The 16083-nt window shown below is 46.9% G+C and overlaps 1 protein-coding gene across 1 annotated transcript in view; it reads right to left on the minus strand.

The window, feature by feature from the left end:
- Window positions 1-2350: 2350 nt before the first annotated feature.
- LOC128731114 (tetraspanin-2A) overlaps window positions 2351-16083 on the minus strand; it is a 38969-nt gene continuing 25236 nt past the window's right edge. The window contains exons 2-5 of the mRNA XM_053824211.1: window positions 15870-16067; window positions 4219-4395; window positions 2909-3094; window positions 2351-2791 (exon numbers count right to left, since the gene is read on the minus strand). Coding sequence (XP_053680186.1) covers window positions 2717-2791; window positions 2909-3094; window positions 4219-4395; window positions 15870-16067 — 636 coding nt within the window. The 3' untranslated portion in view covers window positions 2351-2716. The remainder of the gene's footprint in view (window positions 2792-2908; window positions 3095-4218; window positions 4396-15869; window positions 16068-16083) is intronic.

The raw sequence follows: 16083 nt of genomic DNA on the forward strand, positions 1-16083 counted from the left end.
GAAGGTGGTTTTAATGGCACGCCAGTGGCAACGAACTTGCGTCCGGCTCGCGTTTCCCGCCGTGGTGCTGTATGTGTGTCACTGGTTTTCAGACGTTTTCCCCGGTGAACTGTAGCGAGGGTTTAGTTGATGGCTTTATGAGAGTAGTTTCAAAGCAGTGAGTTCAAATTGCTATTCAACACATTCACGCAAGCATTGTGAATCGAGGGAAGAAAAACTTCGCGGTGGCGCGGACACAGACACCTAGATGCTTCCCGATTCTTTGTGTTGGGATGTAAACATCTGACTTAGAATGAAATATTGATGCATTTTTCCCGTTTGATGTTAAATTATTATCGATGCTGCTTCCCGCGTTCGAATGGATGGTAATTTATTCGCAAAGTTAAGAACTCCGACAAACGTCTCGAAGCCAGTGCGCATCGGACAGATTGTGGATTGGTTGAAAGTCGAGCTTTTTCTTGCGATCCACTATTCGCCCTCGGGATGTTACGGGAACGGCCTCATCTTTAATGCATTGCCGATTGGGATTATTATCATACTTTATGCAAACCCACAATTGATATTTTAAATCCACTTTGAGGATAAAATTTTGATGAGGCAAAGGGCTTCTCGGAAGAAAGAAGGAAAACAGCAAGTGTGGTGCGTGGAAAAGGCTTTGAAAATGCGCACTCTCGTGTGTGTGTGTGTGTGTGTGTGTGTGTGTGCGCGTAGCATTGTGAAACTGAATATCCTTTCTTCAAAACGCCTTAATACTCCATCTTTGCTTGCCGTGACCTTGAAGGGTGAGATTTTCGGTAGCAGCTCATCGTAGCAGGCTGGGGGTCGTTTTTCCATTGGTTGGGTTGTTTCGCTTTTTTTGTTGCTCTTGTTCATGCTCCGATAAGCGATGGTAACGCACACACACTCCACGTGGAAAAACTTTCCTGCTGACATTTTCTCGAGTCCCTTCGACCGAAATGCAAATAGGGTCCCTCGTTTCAGGCCTTGTCTTGGCGGGGACAACATCTGGTGTCACGCCGGTTGCAAACAACGGAACCGGCAGCAAAGCAAAAGAAATCAAGAACAAGAAAGGTGGCAACCAATTGTGTGAGGAAAAATTATGCAAATTATTACCTACACAGTATTAGCTTTCGTTTCGGGTGCACCTTCTCGAGGGTGTGAGGATTTACACGCGATTCCTTGTCTTGTGGTCTTTTCCCGAGGGGGTTTATTATAATTTTATCCGCTCCCTTTCGTGCTGTTCCCAGCCCGAAGGTGAATGGGAATGCATATTTTTCTGTTCGTTTTACGGAGCAATGGGGGATGATCAAGATTTAGAGGAATTCAAGTATAATAAGTAGTAAATACTGCAAAACAATTTCATGCAATGTGTTTTAACACGTTGAATTCCCAAAAGGTTCATATATTTTTGTCACACGGTTAAAATTGATTTTGATTTGTACTTTGCGATTATTGTTTTGGATTGTGATACATAAAAACCTAAGTTATACAATTTGAGTGATTTTGATACGTGATAGGGAGTTCCATTTGTGATTGGAAACGAAATGAGAAAAAAAAAGTTTATTCAGATATGATTTACACAGCAAAAAAATGGGAAATAAATCTTCCACTTTGTTTTCCGAAACAGCTCTAGTTCAGATATAATGGATTATTCAATAACTGCTACAATTAACACATAAATCGGAAACAATTGGGGAAATGAACATGCTCATGATGCAAATTCAAACATGCTATTCACTGAATACGTAAGAAAACTAAAAGTGATGAAGTGCAGAGGCAGCTTAAATCGAATGGATCCGTTGAATGTTTCAAAAAAAGAAAAAGAGCTGGTTTCTTTTTTGAGAAGCGTAGTTTGCTCGTTCTTTGCTATAAACTGACCAACATTTCTAGTTCAAATTGCACATTTAATAATGCTAGAGCTCTCACGAGAGACATTTCAACCGACTTATTAGCCAGGCATGTACTTATTTTATCATCCTTACGACCTACGCCTCGGTTGTCAATTTCCGATTCCTCCATCAGATTGGAAAGGTCATGCCGGTAAAATCCTTAGCCCACCAGTGTTTCAAAAATACCTTCCCGTGTTGATGATTGCCCTCCAAGTTTTAGCATTGAATCGTCAGGGACATAATGGTCGGAATAATTGTGCACATACAGGGCCGAGAGGAGAAAAAGAAAATTCTCAAAAAAGATACATTGGGAAAAAACTAGCAATACAATAAATAAGGAAATAAACCAACCACACATTGTCTTTGCATTTTCATGTAGCGTTTCTCCAGCAAAAGTAAACGTAAGAGAATGCTCTTAACAGACCAGGTAAAAATTCATCCAACTCTTAGGGGTTTTTTATCTAATCCTATGCCTTTATTATCCAGTTTCAAACATGAAATTGCCGACATTGTTCGATTAATCTCTAGGTCCTACACTCGTAACGTAACGTAAGGTGAATGTGTCCCACATTCTACTCCGGCCTCCCGCTTATTGCCGCTGGAAATGGTTACCATGGAACGAAAACGAAAAAAAAAGCGATCCTTCGGTGTGTCATAGCTCTGTGCTTCTCTGGTGCTACCTGTATTTTTTTTGTGTGGGCTTGAGAGAAGGGAAAAATTCAGGATTCCGGTTTTTTTTTGCTTTCTTCTCTGCTGTCGCTCGACGTCCGGAACACAAGGCTGGCGGCTGGCAGACACACGTTCCGGCTATCGAATGGGCTGGCCGCTTAGCGTCGGTTCATGGCTTCCTCTTCGCGTCTCAGCGCCTGGACCAACACGATTCCCAGCACGGCGTTGCATGTCTTCAGGGTGGTAGAATTGGGAAGTAAAGCAAAAAGAACACACACGTACATATCGGAACTTAGCAGGTGAATGTTTAATACGGCACCCGTTAAGGGACACCGGCAGGGAGCGCTTACATGGACACCGGCCAAAATCATCGCCATGATGGCGGCCCACACGGACTTGTCCTCCAGGTACCAGGTCAGCTCGTTCACGCACCCGTTGAAGAACGCGTTTCCGGTGACGCTGTCACGGCACTCGAATGGCAAGGGTTGACGCATCACCATGTAATCGTTCGGTCCGTCCGCACCGCAGCAACCGATCTGGGTATTGATGCGCAGCAAAGAAGAGAACCCCAAAAAAGAAGAAAAAAAATCACCCACACGAACCATATCATAGTAGGCTAGAATCGAGCAGCACTCGGTGAAGGGAGAAAAATAAACTGCAAAAAAAAAATGGCGGCTAATGTACCGATGGCACCCGTGGGGGCCTATTTTTTCGGGGCTGCTTCTCGCTAGCAGTAGTATGTGACATTTTTTTTCCTCTTTCGTTCGTTTCCTTGCGTACTTCGCTATCGCAATCACCGCACCGAAAGCAGGAACGAAACTTCATTAGTGTGGTGAAGCGCACCGGTTTCATTTCACCGGGTGCGATGCAAAGTGCCATTTCCGATAGCGCCGTGTAATGTCTCGGAGGCGTTTAATTATGCATCGCACTGGTGCGACAGGCAACCCGCAAAGGAGTTGAATAAGAAAGAAATGTATCGTCTCATTAGGGCGATGGAACCACGCGTCCTGGGTGGTATTTATGCGCGCGTGGGTGGGGGTGAGCACAGACCTTCAGTTGATGAGAGAAAAAGGCACACCCCAGCACGCACTAAGTACTCCAATCGAGTTCAGCAAACTTGCCGCCTTGGGGAGCTGATACTGTTGATACCTGATTGAGGCGAGGAGCGTTTCTGCTTGGCAACAAATTTTGCTCCAAAGCCACGGTGAAGCTAGTGTCAAACCCAAGAGACGCGCATTTTCATGGCGTTCGGGTGAAACTTTCTCGAAACCACGACGCGAGCTTCGCCGCTGAATCGTTCGTCAGGGACATAATGGTCGGGATAATTGTGCACGTCGAATTGGTGTGGGTGTCCCCCACGGGAGGAAACGGACGAAAGAGTGTTTTCGAAGGCGAGCAAAGATCCATTTACGGTTCGCAATTTCGGAATTAATTCGGCACCGTTTTTCCATGCCCTCCCCTGAGGGAAAATGGCTTCCACTCGACGGAATGGCGCCGGGGTGGTGTTTGATTTCAATAATGGATTAATGAACTGTGTACGTTGCAGGAGCAGCTGCTGGGAGCTGGGAGTTGCACGAGCTGAGACAGACATTAGGGAACAAAAAGCGTGAGCCCCGGAACGACCCGGCTCGTTGGTGGGAGGAGAATCGATGCGACTTACGCTCTCCTGGATGAGCTTCAGGGCGGTGGATGAGTGTGGATGCTCGGAGGTGATGATAAAACGCATCATTGTCTCACGGATCAGCGGCTGGATGCTGGAGTTCATTGTCGAGTAGTCGAGCAGGACGGCCGACCCGATGACGGAGAGCAGGAACAGAAACACTTGCGTGCCGATGAACTGAAAATGGAACGAAAACACAAACATTCAGCATTTTAAAATGAGTTGTAAAGGTTTAGGAGATGGGTGAAAATTATGTATAAGAAAATAAATGAAAGATATTGAATAACGGTCAACATTTTCGATCACCTTTACCAGAGGAACTTGTGCATTCGTGGCAGTATTTTTTGAACTGTATCAATTGATTTTTACATCCTTTATGCTGTTTTCACCACGTTCGATGTCCCAAGCGTACTGATAAACACATTATCAACTGACCAGAGGCTTGGATAAAGCCAACTCACTGAATCCTGCCCAATAGACGAATCCCACCAGAGTGCGGGTGAAATTGCCACGAATAATTAATTACCGGCAGCTTATCAATTACCGCGCCCCGTGTGAAAGTGTGGGAGAAAATGAAGCCCATCGCAATTCCACCATCACCGGACCATCACACGGCCGGAACAATCACTTCCAATCAGCCACTCGTGCGCGCGCGCGCGCGGTGGGTTCGATGAAAATTGCACAATTACGAACACGATTAAGCCGTGTAACAAGCATCGGGAGAGCTTCGATTATCGCTTGCCCTGCCTGTCAAACCCGGTCCCGGTGCCCTAACAGGAGCCGCCCGGGCGCCACTCGATCCGACCGATTAAACTACAATCGACAATATCGGAACTTTACCCAGGCGGCGTTCGATCGTACCGCCATCGATTGCGATCGATTGCTTCCGGCAGTGAGGCCTCCCGTCGTCCCCGGTGGATCGGAATAAGTTATTACGAAAAACATTGTTATCGAAAACGCCGGGAAGCTGGCTCGTTTTGCGGAAAGACGGTGTGGTGAAGCGAATGAATTTTCTCACCCTCTCACGCAAGCGGTTCATTTGAATTTTGAAGCACTAATCACGGCTCAACCACTTGGGCTCAACTTTTCCCATCTCCTCGCACTCGGGTATTCGGGTTATTAGCGTGGTTCGGTTTGCGTGGAAATAATAAATCCTGACTTTGGATCCACCCCGGATCGAGTTCGAGCAGCTCGGCAGCTTCAAGTTGCTCTCGAAACTCGCCAGCGCTGGGGTTCTAATTGACCCGGCGTTGGGCGATGGGCGATGGAAAATGCAGCAAAATTACTCGACCACCACGCGCACCTTTCGAGTGGTTCGGTTTCAATGGGGAGAAGCTCTTAGGATGCAAAAATTCAATCAACCAACGCCCATTCAATATTCGTCTCAATGGTATTGACTGAGAGGGGAATCGAATATCCTTGAACAAAAGTGACCGTCGGCCGCAATGTGAGTGCAATTTAGCTACCACCTGAATGAATGGGGGATCGTGAGCTGTAATGTTGGGAAATAGCCGGTGTTTTTTATGCTTATGTGGGTGTGTGAGTGCTTCATCAATATGCCAACGGTCAAATGGAGCTGGTCAAAAAAGTACCTCACATTGATGATGTTGAAAATTCGCCATTGGGTGGGTTTTGAAAGATAATCGTAATAGCACGTTGAAATAGAAAAAAATTAATGATTTTCTCTCTCACGAGGTGTACACGATGGAGTTTTGGTAAGTGACTCTTTTGGGCTTGAATCTTTGTCCGTATTTATATTTTCCTGCGGCGTCGATCTTGGCCGTTGGCGGTTAGAAAAAGGATAATAAGAGTAGGCGTGAGTGATTGAAGTCCTAGCGCAGCGAGGATGGAGCACTACTCAGACAATCCGGTTGAAACTCTGTTCCATAAACAATGTTTTGGGATTTTTCAGGCATTCGTGTTTTGGTAGAGAAACTTCTGCTTGGCGCCTAACTGGCGGAACAGAACAAAAATGTGGAGTACCCGGAAGAGTAACAGAAAAAAGGAGTTGTCTCTAAAGGATACAGGATGTGCAGGTTATATCTACGGGCTAGGACCGATTGCTTATTTCCTATACCCTTGCCGTAACAAACTGTATATCGTAGGAATATATTTTTGTATTTTTTAAATATATATATATATATATATATATATATATATATATATATATATATATATATATATATATATATATATATATATATATATATATATATATATATATATATATATATATATATTCCTTAAATAAAATATAACAATTATAAATATAAATTTCATTAAAAAATCAACTGTAAATAAAAATTCTCGCTATCAATACATAAAACTGCTTTAAATACCTCACCAACTGCTGATATTTTTAGCTTAAAAGTACATCGTTCGGTCGGGCAAAATTTAATTCACCACTCGACGCCAAAAAGCCCACCCCTCATCGAACGGGTTTCCATTTATAAATGCGTTCGCTTCGCGTCCTTGATTGAACCGATAAAATATTTAAACGCACCCAGCCCGGGCTCCCTATTGACAAAACTCCACCGTGGCCGGAAATGAAGTGACGGAATGGCTTCATCAAGACGTTACGCAAACGCTTCTCGCCCGTTTCCGCCAAAGAGGCAAAGGCTTCACGTCTTCGCGTCGCGTTGACGAACAGGTGTATCAAGACAAGCGCAAGCCGTTCTCCGTGACGTGCCCCGGGAAGCACCCACGCGGACCACCCCGATCGCAAATGAAGTTTCCGCCATCTCGACCCCTCGCCCGGCGGAAGGCGGAATATTATTCTTACAAATTATGTTACAACATCAAAGGGTGTGCGGCGCTTGCGTTTTCATCCTCCCTATTTGTGCCCGGAACCGGGGGCGTCTTTCGAACCGGCGTTTGGTACGGAAAGGACACGGGCACTGGGTGCCTTTTCCATGTACCCCTCGATGCGTTCGTCGCACCGGACTGGGGGCGGAAAATGGGTTCTTTTTATTGCTAGTTCATCGTTACACAAGACATCGGTTACGAAACGAAGCCAAAACCGGGCTGCCAAGCGTCTGAACAAGCGAGCTCGGTAAGGTGAAGTCGCGCGGGTTTGAGTCATGCATATTGCAAAAATGTCGAGCCTTAAGGGTTGAGAAGCACGTCGTGTTGCGATAGGGGGTTGAAACAGGACTTCTGCTCGTGTAATGAAGCGAGGGAGTGTGCTTTCTTTAGACTTCTTCATCACTCTCCCTTCGCTGCACTCGATCAGATTCCAATTTCCACAAAGCCGAGGCACATGGTAACGTCAATGGGCCCATCGGTTCAATTTTCCTCCGCCAGCTCAACCCGACGTGGGCGTCGATGTATCGTCTTATCAATTTCTTTCCCGGACCTAAATTATGGATCACATCGTGCAAAAGGGGCCCAGAAAGTGCATTTACCCGGGCAGATAAAAGAGGGTCAAGTGGCGCAAAGGTGACTTGGGGGCAGAGATGCTACATGTCATGTCCTGCCCGGCCGAAGGACACATGTTGCATATGATGTCGTGCATGTTGTGTTTGGTTGTGTCTCCGGAACTTTATCGGACGCTCGATGCTGTACTTACATATTGGCGGCAAATTGAATTAAGCTCATGAAAGTCGATCCTCGCACGGTAATGGAAACGAAATGGGTTCGTTCGGAAAACCCGCAAACTGGAGGTTATTTTCCGATCGATGTTAGGATGGTTTGTTTTCTTTTTCGTTGAGAAAATGACAGCTCAAATGTACAAATGTCAAAAATTACTCCAACAAAAAAAACATGGCCTTCTATTTTAAAAACCCGAAAATCAGAGCTCACAGAATGAAAATCCACGACTGGGGACAAATCTTTCGATTTCCGCTCCCGCAGGGGAACATTTTCCGTGATGCCGGTGGAAAATCTTCGTACCACCGATATTGCACATGCTTGCCTGCTTTACAGAAGGCATGGTTTAATGAAAAACCCGCTCGCCGAAAGGCAAAAGAAAGAAAGTGAACCTTTCGGTACGGCGGCGTACACGTTGCCGTTTCATTTTCCAGCCTTTCCTTACGAAAGAAACGCGACACGAACCGTCAACCGGAAAGAAACCTTAATAGCCGGAGGCTATGCGGCGGTCTGGTGCGACATTCGGTATGGTTCCCTAAGGGCCGGTGTCCTCCCAAAAAAAAAAAACACATCGCTAACCAAGGCAGAAGACTTCATTCCACGACAAGCCTGGTCAAGGCGAAACCACCACAAAATGGTCTTGAAAAGCACACACACACACAGAAGCATGAGGATAAAAAAAGCATGAAAATAAGAAGAAGGAAAATCGCTGCCCAATCGGATCGAGCCTTTTCGTTCGCGACGTTTTTCCTTCGAGCGCTTGACGCAGCCTATCATGCGACAGCTCGTTTTTCGGGGGGCCTTTTGGGTGAAAATTCCACCGCCGATTGTGTGTGGGTGTGTTTCTTTCCTCTTCTTTGTTTTTTTCCCGCGCCCCTGCGTCCCATTCGCCGTGGCAGTTGTGGCAAAATGCAGACAGGAAAGTGATCATTTCACCACACCACCGGACCGCCCGTGGTCTTCCGAGACACCGGTCAAGGCACGGGAAGAGAGAGTGTCCTGATTTGCTGCTACTTGATTTTCGCTTCCCTCCTCCCACACGACAGCCGGCTGTGGTTCGGCCCTCGGACCGCCACCACCGGACCGGATGTTATGAAAACCAATTTCCGTGATGTGATTGGAAATTTTTGTCATTTTTCATCATCTCCAGCCCACCTCCACGGTCCGACAACAGGTCCACCCGAAGGCTTGCTTCATCCGGTTGCGAGAGCCCTTTAACGCCGTGCCGTCTGGGTGTGAAGCTGTCCTTTCCGTTCGAGTGTACAGGGGGATATTTTTTTTTTTGCTGTGAGCACCTCACCCTTATCACTTCAGTTAAAGCGACCAGCGACGACGACGGTACCGAGGTACGAGGTACAGGGATTCAATCGTCTACAAAACGCACACATTTCAGCCGTGCCATTTGTCTGCGGGATCATTGTCCTGGTGGTGGTATCCTTTTTGTTCAGCCACCCTTCATCCGCGCAATCGGTCGTTTAATTTCCTCCGATCGCCATCCAACCAACTGACAGCTGCTCATTATTCATAAATCCATTTCGAAAACTTAATTAATTAATCATCGCCATGTGCAGTGCCCCTTGGGTGGCGTTGCAGTACCGGTACCAGAAACCGGAACCGAATGCGACCAGACATAGCCACAGTTAGCAATTGGAGAGAAGAAAAAATAATTAAAATAAAGCTATCCTTCGTTTTAAAATACTCTCAGCGTACGTAGCAATTTGCAAGTGCGGAAATATGTTTCATTGAGAATGGATTGGAGGCAGTATGCAGATGTTATCGTTTAAATTTGAACAAATCAGCATTAGATCATTCTTCTAGTATTCCTGTCAGTGTAAAGACTCAGGGAAAAGCTGCTCAGAAAATTCCATTTAACGCCTCAACGCCAACGGGTGTTGTACTGCTCATAATAAATCCTTATCAAACTTACTTCGCTATCGTAAGGAGCATTTTAAACCCAGTTTTGCTTGCATTCCAGTAAAGAGAACATTTGACATCCGGAAAAACAATGAGTCAGCAGTTGACAGACGTCATCTAAGCAAACTGACTATCAGAAAACAAAAGCAACCAGCTCTGCGCAATCACAGCCTACTTTAAATTGAATATTCTTCCCATCGCACGGCGTACGCAAAACAGCTGAGTTTGAAAATTACCGTTTCGTTAAAATACAACCACAATATCCATATGTTTATGTGTGCAAGGAATTGCATAATCGAGCCTTCATGAATTTTCAATTGAGCTTTGAACTTCTGCGTTCAATCTGTTCCGGTTTCGCGTTTTGCTGCGCGTGTTGTTTTCCGCTCCCTCTCGGCCACGGTAATGCATTCATGATTATCTCTGCTTTATGAAATGCCGTCGTCATCAAACGGCACCATTTTTCACCATCACAAGAAATTGATTCCGTGCACCGAGTTCGTGCTCCGGCGCAGACCCAACGTACGGGAGGATGAAAATTTATGTATGAAAAACCCATTCACCCCGGCGGGTTTCTTGTGCGTTTTTTTCTCGTTTTCGCTTCTTTCCAAAAGGCTGCCCTCCTGCTTGGGCGCTGCTGACGGATGGTATCTTCTTGTAGTGGTGCACACTAGCCGTGGGGCAATGGGAATAAAATAAACTTCTTTCATATTCACTCGCAAAGCAAAAAAAAAGACGAGAAATGGTTGAGCAAGCAAGAGCGAGAGGCAAACACAGCGAAAGCCCCACAAAACTACCCAATCTTCCAAGTATTTGATCTTGGCCGGTGATGGGACGGTAAGGACGAACGAGAACCAAGCCATCTAAAGCACTTGAGCTGCACGCTGCTTTCGAGCGGCATCAGTGAAGCGATTTACAATCCGATTGTTAAGGGTATGGTTCGATTTTTATCGTTCACATGACGCCGTACCGAGCCCCGAGTTTTGTGTGACCCTTGGCAGCCGAGGATCGTTGCCAACAATTGGTTTAACTTTGGAAATATGTCACGATCCACTGGCAATCGGGCTGGAGTGCGCTAGCGCAAAAGGGCTTTTGCGTCACAAATATTTTATTTCGCCGAACTCACGAAACGAACGGACGGAATGGTCGCCTCGTGGTGCATGCAAAAAGGGTGGTTAGTTTTGAAAGGAATTTGTTTTTGATCTTGAAAATTGCTCGCTGCTTCGTTTCGAGTTCTCGCAAGACCAAGGGAAGCAAGAACCATGCAAGAACCACCACAAGATGCCGGCTTTAAGCGAGCGAATTTTTCTGCGAAAGAAATTGTGCAATATCGTCTGCTAATTGCTTTTTGCCGCTGTGCTATCACCGGACGCTATTTGCGTGCGAGCAGCCGGCGAATGTCCTGTAACTGGGGACCGGAAAAATCTCTCCAACCCCCCCCACCCACAGGAGGAAAACTTTCCCTCGACGGGCGCATGGCGGGAAAAGTCAGCACTCCCCCCACCCGTTAACTTTAGCTGCGCTGCGGTTCGGCGAATTATTCCCGGGGCAAATAATCAAACGGCAGACAAACAAACAACCGAGCCGACCGACAAACAGCCGAACAACGGTTGACCGATGGCCGGTCGGTGTAAATTGTGGAAAACCGCAGCCGGTCGGTAGGCGACCGGTGGACGCCTGGGAGGGAGTTTATGATATAATCAGCATGTTTATCCCTTGGACAGACACGCCGGTGCTTTCGGGACCTTTCGAGCGGCGTGTGCCAGAGCTCGTTCGCTCGGGAAGGAAGTTTTGACTTTCCTCGGGGTGGGCTTGTGGTTGAATAGGGGTGGCTTGGAAGAAGGGTCCTTTGCGGGTGGTGTTTATTTTCTTAGCGATTCCGATGCCGTCCACCAGGCTGGACCTGGTGTTGGTTCCGAGGGCTTGGGTCTCGGTTATCGGGAATCCGTTGCGTGCGGACATTGTTGGCGTGTGTTTGCACAGATGCTGCCCAAGACGGTAGGTCGACCGCACCGCAAGGATGGCTTTCGAGAGCTTCGGCACTCATTAAACGATACGGCGAGTAGTTGGTGAACAAAAGTGTGGGCTTAAAGATGGGATATTAAAGCGAACGACGCGATCTTGGGCTGATGTGTTTGGAGTTTAAATTTAAGAACTTGATGAAGCACGACATGAGTTGAGTAGTTTAATATCGGTCGGATGAGAAACTTTTTCAGTTGATGAGCTAGTTGTGCTAATTGTGGGTCTTCTTCTTTTTTATTAATCAAAGTTTTATCAGGATATGATACAACATTCTAGCATTTTAAGCTTTCCTCTGTTAGTCCACCGCTAGAGGAGTTTTTCCATAGCCGCAATTAATTAAATATCCGGAAGCTAGTGTTTATATTTCCTAATTATCGATCTTAAAAAAAAAACAAAAGAACACATAGCAAAAGTCTCTTGCGTTACATAGTGTTTTGTGAGGCAAATATAGATTTATCGTTGGCTCATTATTATGTGATTGTCTCTTCTATCGATTTTTGTCCCACTGCCCTTGCTCTATGAAATTTTCGACTTAACTGCTGCGCATACTGCATTACAGGCATTTCCTACGAAACACCAAGCTTCAGCACCCAAAATGATATCACCAACACTGCGAAATGCTGTATCGAAGGGAACAAACTTTCCGCAGGATTATGCACCACCCGAAAAGCCCACTCTGCGAGATGCGAAAGTTTAAATTACTTCGGTCGAATGCATATCATGCAGCGGCGTATGCCAAATGCATGAGTGAAATGCCTTCACCTTTGGGGTTTCGAGCCCTTGGTTCGCCTGTTTTGGAGTGCCCATTCCAGTCACCAGAAGTCCTGCACCAAACGACGATGCTGAAGATGCGAGCGTACCGATGCTCGGTCGGCTATTGGTAAACATTGCATTTGCTTTTAGCTGCTTTTTGGTTTTCCGTTCAGACGAAACAAGGCGAGAGAAGGAGAGAGGACATTGCCGCAAGGGAATGCGACCCAAACACACCCTTACACAACCAGTTCGACATAAGCTCCGTTGGCAGCTGCAGCTGCACGTCTGCATTACAACGGCTCGGCAGGTCGGTTCACTTTCGGGTTCCTAAGCAGCTTTCATCCAGCCCCGGGATCGCTTGTCGTTCGATGGGAGGGAAAGTTTTTTGGGAAAGTTCACCGAACCAAAATCCAAACCTCACAGTGGGTTGTGAATGAGAGAGAAGTTCGTGGGGTTGGAGGCTGTAAATGGAAATCGAAAGCAAAGCGCTCGGCGAAAGGCGACATCCCTGCCGGTGGTGGTAAATGTTTCTTCGACACGTGGATGGCTGATCGGTTCAAGGAGGAGCGATTTCCAGCACATACAAGCTCCCAGCAAGCCATGACAACGTGAGCCCAACCGATCCCATGGTAGCGAAGCATGCTTTGAAACAAAGCAAGCCATGACGTGAGATGAGACTCGAACGAAACACTCGGTAGGGATTACCGGAAGGAGATCAGAGCCGTGAATCCGGGGAGGGTTTGGATTCGTTCTGTGTTTTTTTCTCTCTCTCCCCAAATCGATACATGCAACTTTGATTAAATGGGCATGTACGAGGGATGTCACACAGGCATGTGTTCGCCAGCAGGCGAAAGGTAACCGCTTCCGAAAACGACAACCGAGACGATGTAAGCTGTGTTCGCTTTTAGACACGATTGATAGTGGCACTTCTCGGAACGTGTGCTTCCGATGCCCCCTCCCGGTGGGAGTAGCTGTTTGCTTTTGAATAATAATAAGTGCGCCATATTTTCACCGAAATGCACCTCGGGTTGAACTGCGACAGCAAGTTAATTAGTCGATGGCGTTTCTCCAAGAAGCCGGTCTGTTTGATGTAGCTGAAGCCGTAGGTTTCCCGCTTTGAAGAAGAGTTCGAGAGTTCGAGTTCGTTGTGTGGGAGTCCATTAATTAATGATAATTGGAAGGCATATTGGGTCCGGTATCGATACTAGTTGACACGAGATGAGGTTAAATTAATTTGCTCACTCAAGTAGCGCAGGCCCCGAACGTGAAGGGGCTTTAATGAGGCTTTGGTAAATAGTAATTAAAGAAATTTATTTACCGAAGTCATTCGTTTATTTTCTACTGTGAACTCCTTTATCTTACAAACGAGGATACTAACGCTTGTAGGATATAAACTGGTATTCCCAACACGTCGTAATTTTTGCCACGCAACAATGCACCTCGTAATACCGAGAAGTGCTCAATTTCGATGAAATTGTAGACGTTAAACGGTTTTCTCTGGTTTAGATGTGTTTTTCTACAAATGAGAGCTTCAGCACGGAAACATAAAAAGTGCAATTTACATTCGACAGATCGTCGTTACAGCAAAAACCAAGAGCAAACTGAGAGCGTAGTTTTCTCGCTGATATTTTCCATGATTTAACGAAGCGCGACAACCACCCTTCGACCTGCGAAATAGTTGAGCCACGGATATTGCTGTTTTGCTTGGTATTTTGATCGCACGAAGCAGTGCACTGGAATTTTCATCGTTTCGAAAAAGTGTTCGCGGGGAAAGCCAACCGGGAGAATAATAAAGATCTCTTACCTAACGACAATTGCGTCACCCTTCGGTTGAACCGGCGCCAAGGATAACGATAGGTTGGACGCGAAATAACAGCCCCATAACGGCAGGGAAAATAAAACAATGGAAGCCACGCACACATACTCGTGGAGAGGGTTCATTACTACTCCGCACTTCCGGCCAGCAACAGGACATGGTGAAAGCAATTAAACTTATTCGTTTGGCCGCGTCCGGTTCCGCTGCAGTTAAGATTGTAATCTTTGCCAGGCTCTGGGGTGCGTGTCCTTGGTCGCGTGATCGTCCTCGGGGTGATTTTATAAAATAATGCCAAAACGAGTTGGAGAAAGTGCAAAAAAAAAACAAAAAAAAACAACCCAACCATAGCTGGATGATTTGAAAGGAGAAAAAAAAAATAAACGAGCCGGCTGTAGCGCGCTATTGTCATGGCGAAACAAGGGCGCCAAGAAAACCGTACCACGGCCACGACTGTTCGCATTGGTTAGTTCGGTTGGGTGATTATTGAAATTGGTTTTGGCCGCTGATGGTTCAAGGCAAGCCCCTGCCCGAAAACTGTCAGCTGCAAGCGCCCGGCGACCGGTGGTGGAGCATTTCCCAGCGCCGGAACTGGGTGTTTTCTTTGTTCCAAGGCCCACGGGTGGGTCCATCCAGTATTCATGAAGACAGCCGACCGAGGAGAAGTCTCCGAAACGAGTGGACACCGGGAGGGGCTGCATTATTCATGCTTTAATTGACACCGAAGTGTCATGTTGTGTAAGTTATAATTTCCCTCTGGCCACCTCCCAAAGGGATGGGCTTCGGGGTGGCACGATCCGAGATCGGGGCCAGTGTCTTGAGCAATCTTTCGCACCAAGAAAACTCGCCCGGAGGGCACTCTAGAGGGCAAAAGTTGCCGAAGGTTTTCTTTCCCTTTCTGTGCGCTGTTTCCCTGCTTTCTTGGTCGTCTCCTGGGGCTGGTTCCGGTGCGGCACATGTCACGCGCATCACTTGATTTGCCGGATCAAAGTTCCACTGGACACCGCAGTGAGAAAGCCACGAAGGGCAACACAGCACGGGGCAAAGGCTACTGTCTTGTGGCAAGAAAGGGACAAAAATGGCGCCGAGAAATCAACCACCGGATAGTTGGCAGCTCGTGTGACAGTTCGGCAGAGAAGCGAATGGCAGAAAACGGTCGGGACGGCCGTTCATTATTCACCAGCGCCGTCGAAGGAATCGTGTGGTTTTGTTTCCACGAGCCGCACCAGAAGCTTTCATTAGAGCTGTCAGCGGCAGGACGAACTCGACCACCGGCGCCGATCCGCATTATGTCTGGTGCTATTTTCACCCGTCATCTGGTGGCCATTGTCTGGGCACGATTGTTTGTCAATCCGTTGGTGCGACAGCCCACCGCAGGGATGCCTTCGAAACGGAGATTATGCTGTCGCGTCTGCCGGAGATGGCAGGCGAAAGTATCGCTTACAATAATTCGCTGTCCCTCATCGGAGGCAGAAAATCAAATATCGATGATTTGAAGGAAGCTCTGTGTCTGTGGGTGAACTGAGTGGATGAAGAACAGCTGTAGGAATGAGAAAACACTTACCAGGTAGAGCGCAGATGAGTGCTCCATCAGTGCGGAGCAGCAACCGAGGAAAGAGAAGATCATGACCAATGCGCCGGCCGCGATCAGGATGTACACACCGATGTAGTACTCGTAGATGTTGAGGATGGCAATCCATTCGTCGAATCCGGGCTCAGCTCGGATGAAGATGGTGAACGCAAACAGGCCAGCACCGACAATCTGTAACGTGTACACA

This window comes from Anopheles nili, chromosome 2, assembly GCF_943737925.1.
Source record: "Anopheles nili chromosome 2, idAnoNiliSN_F5_01, whole genome shotgun sequence".
NCBI lineage: Eukaryota > Metazoa > Arthropoda > Insecta > Diptera > Culicidae > Anopheles > Anopheles nili.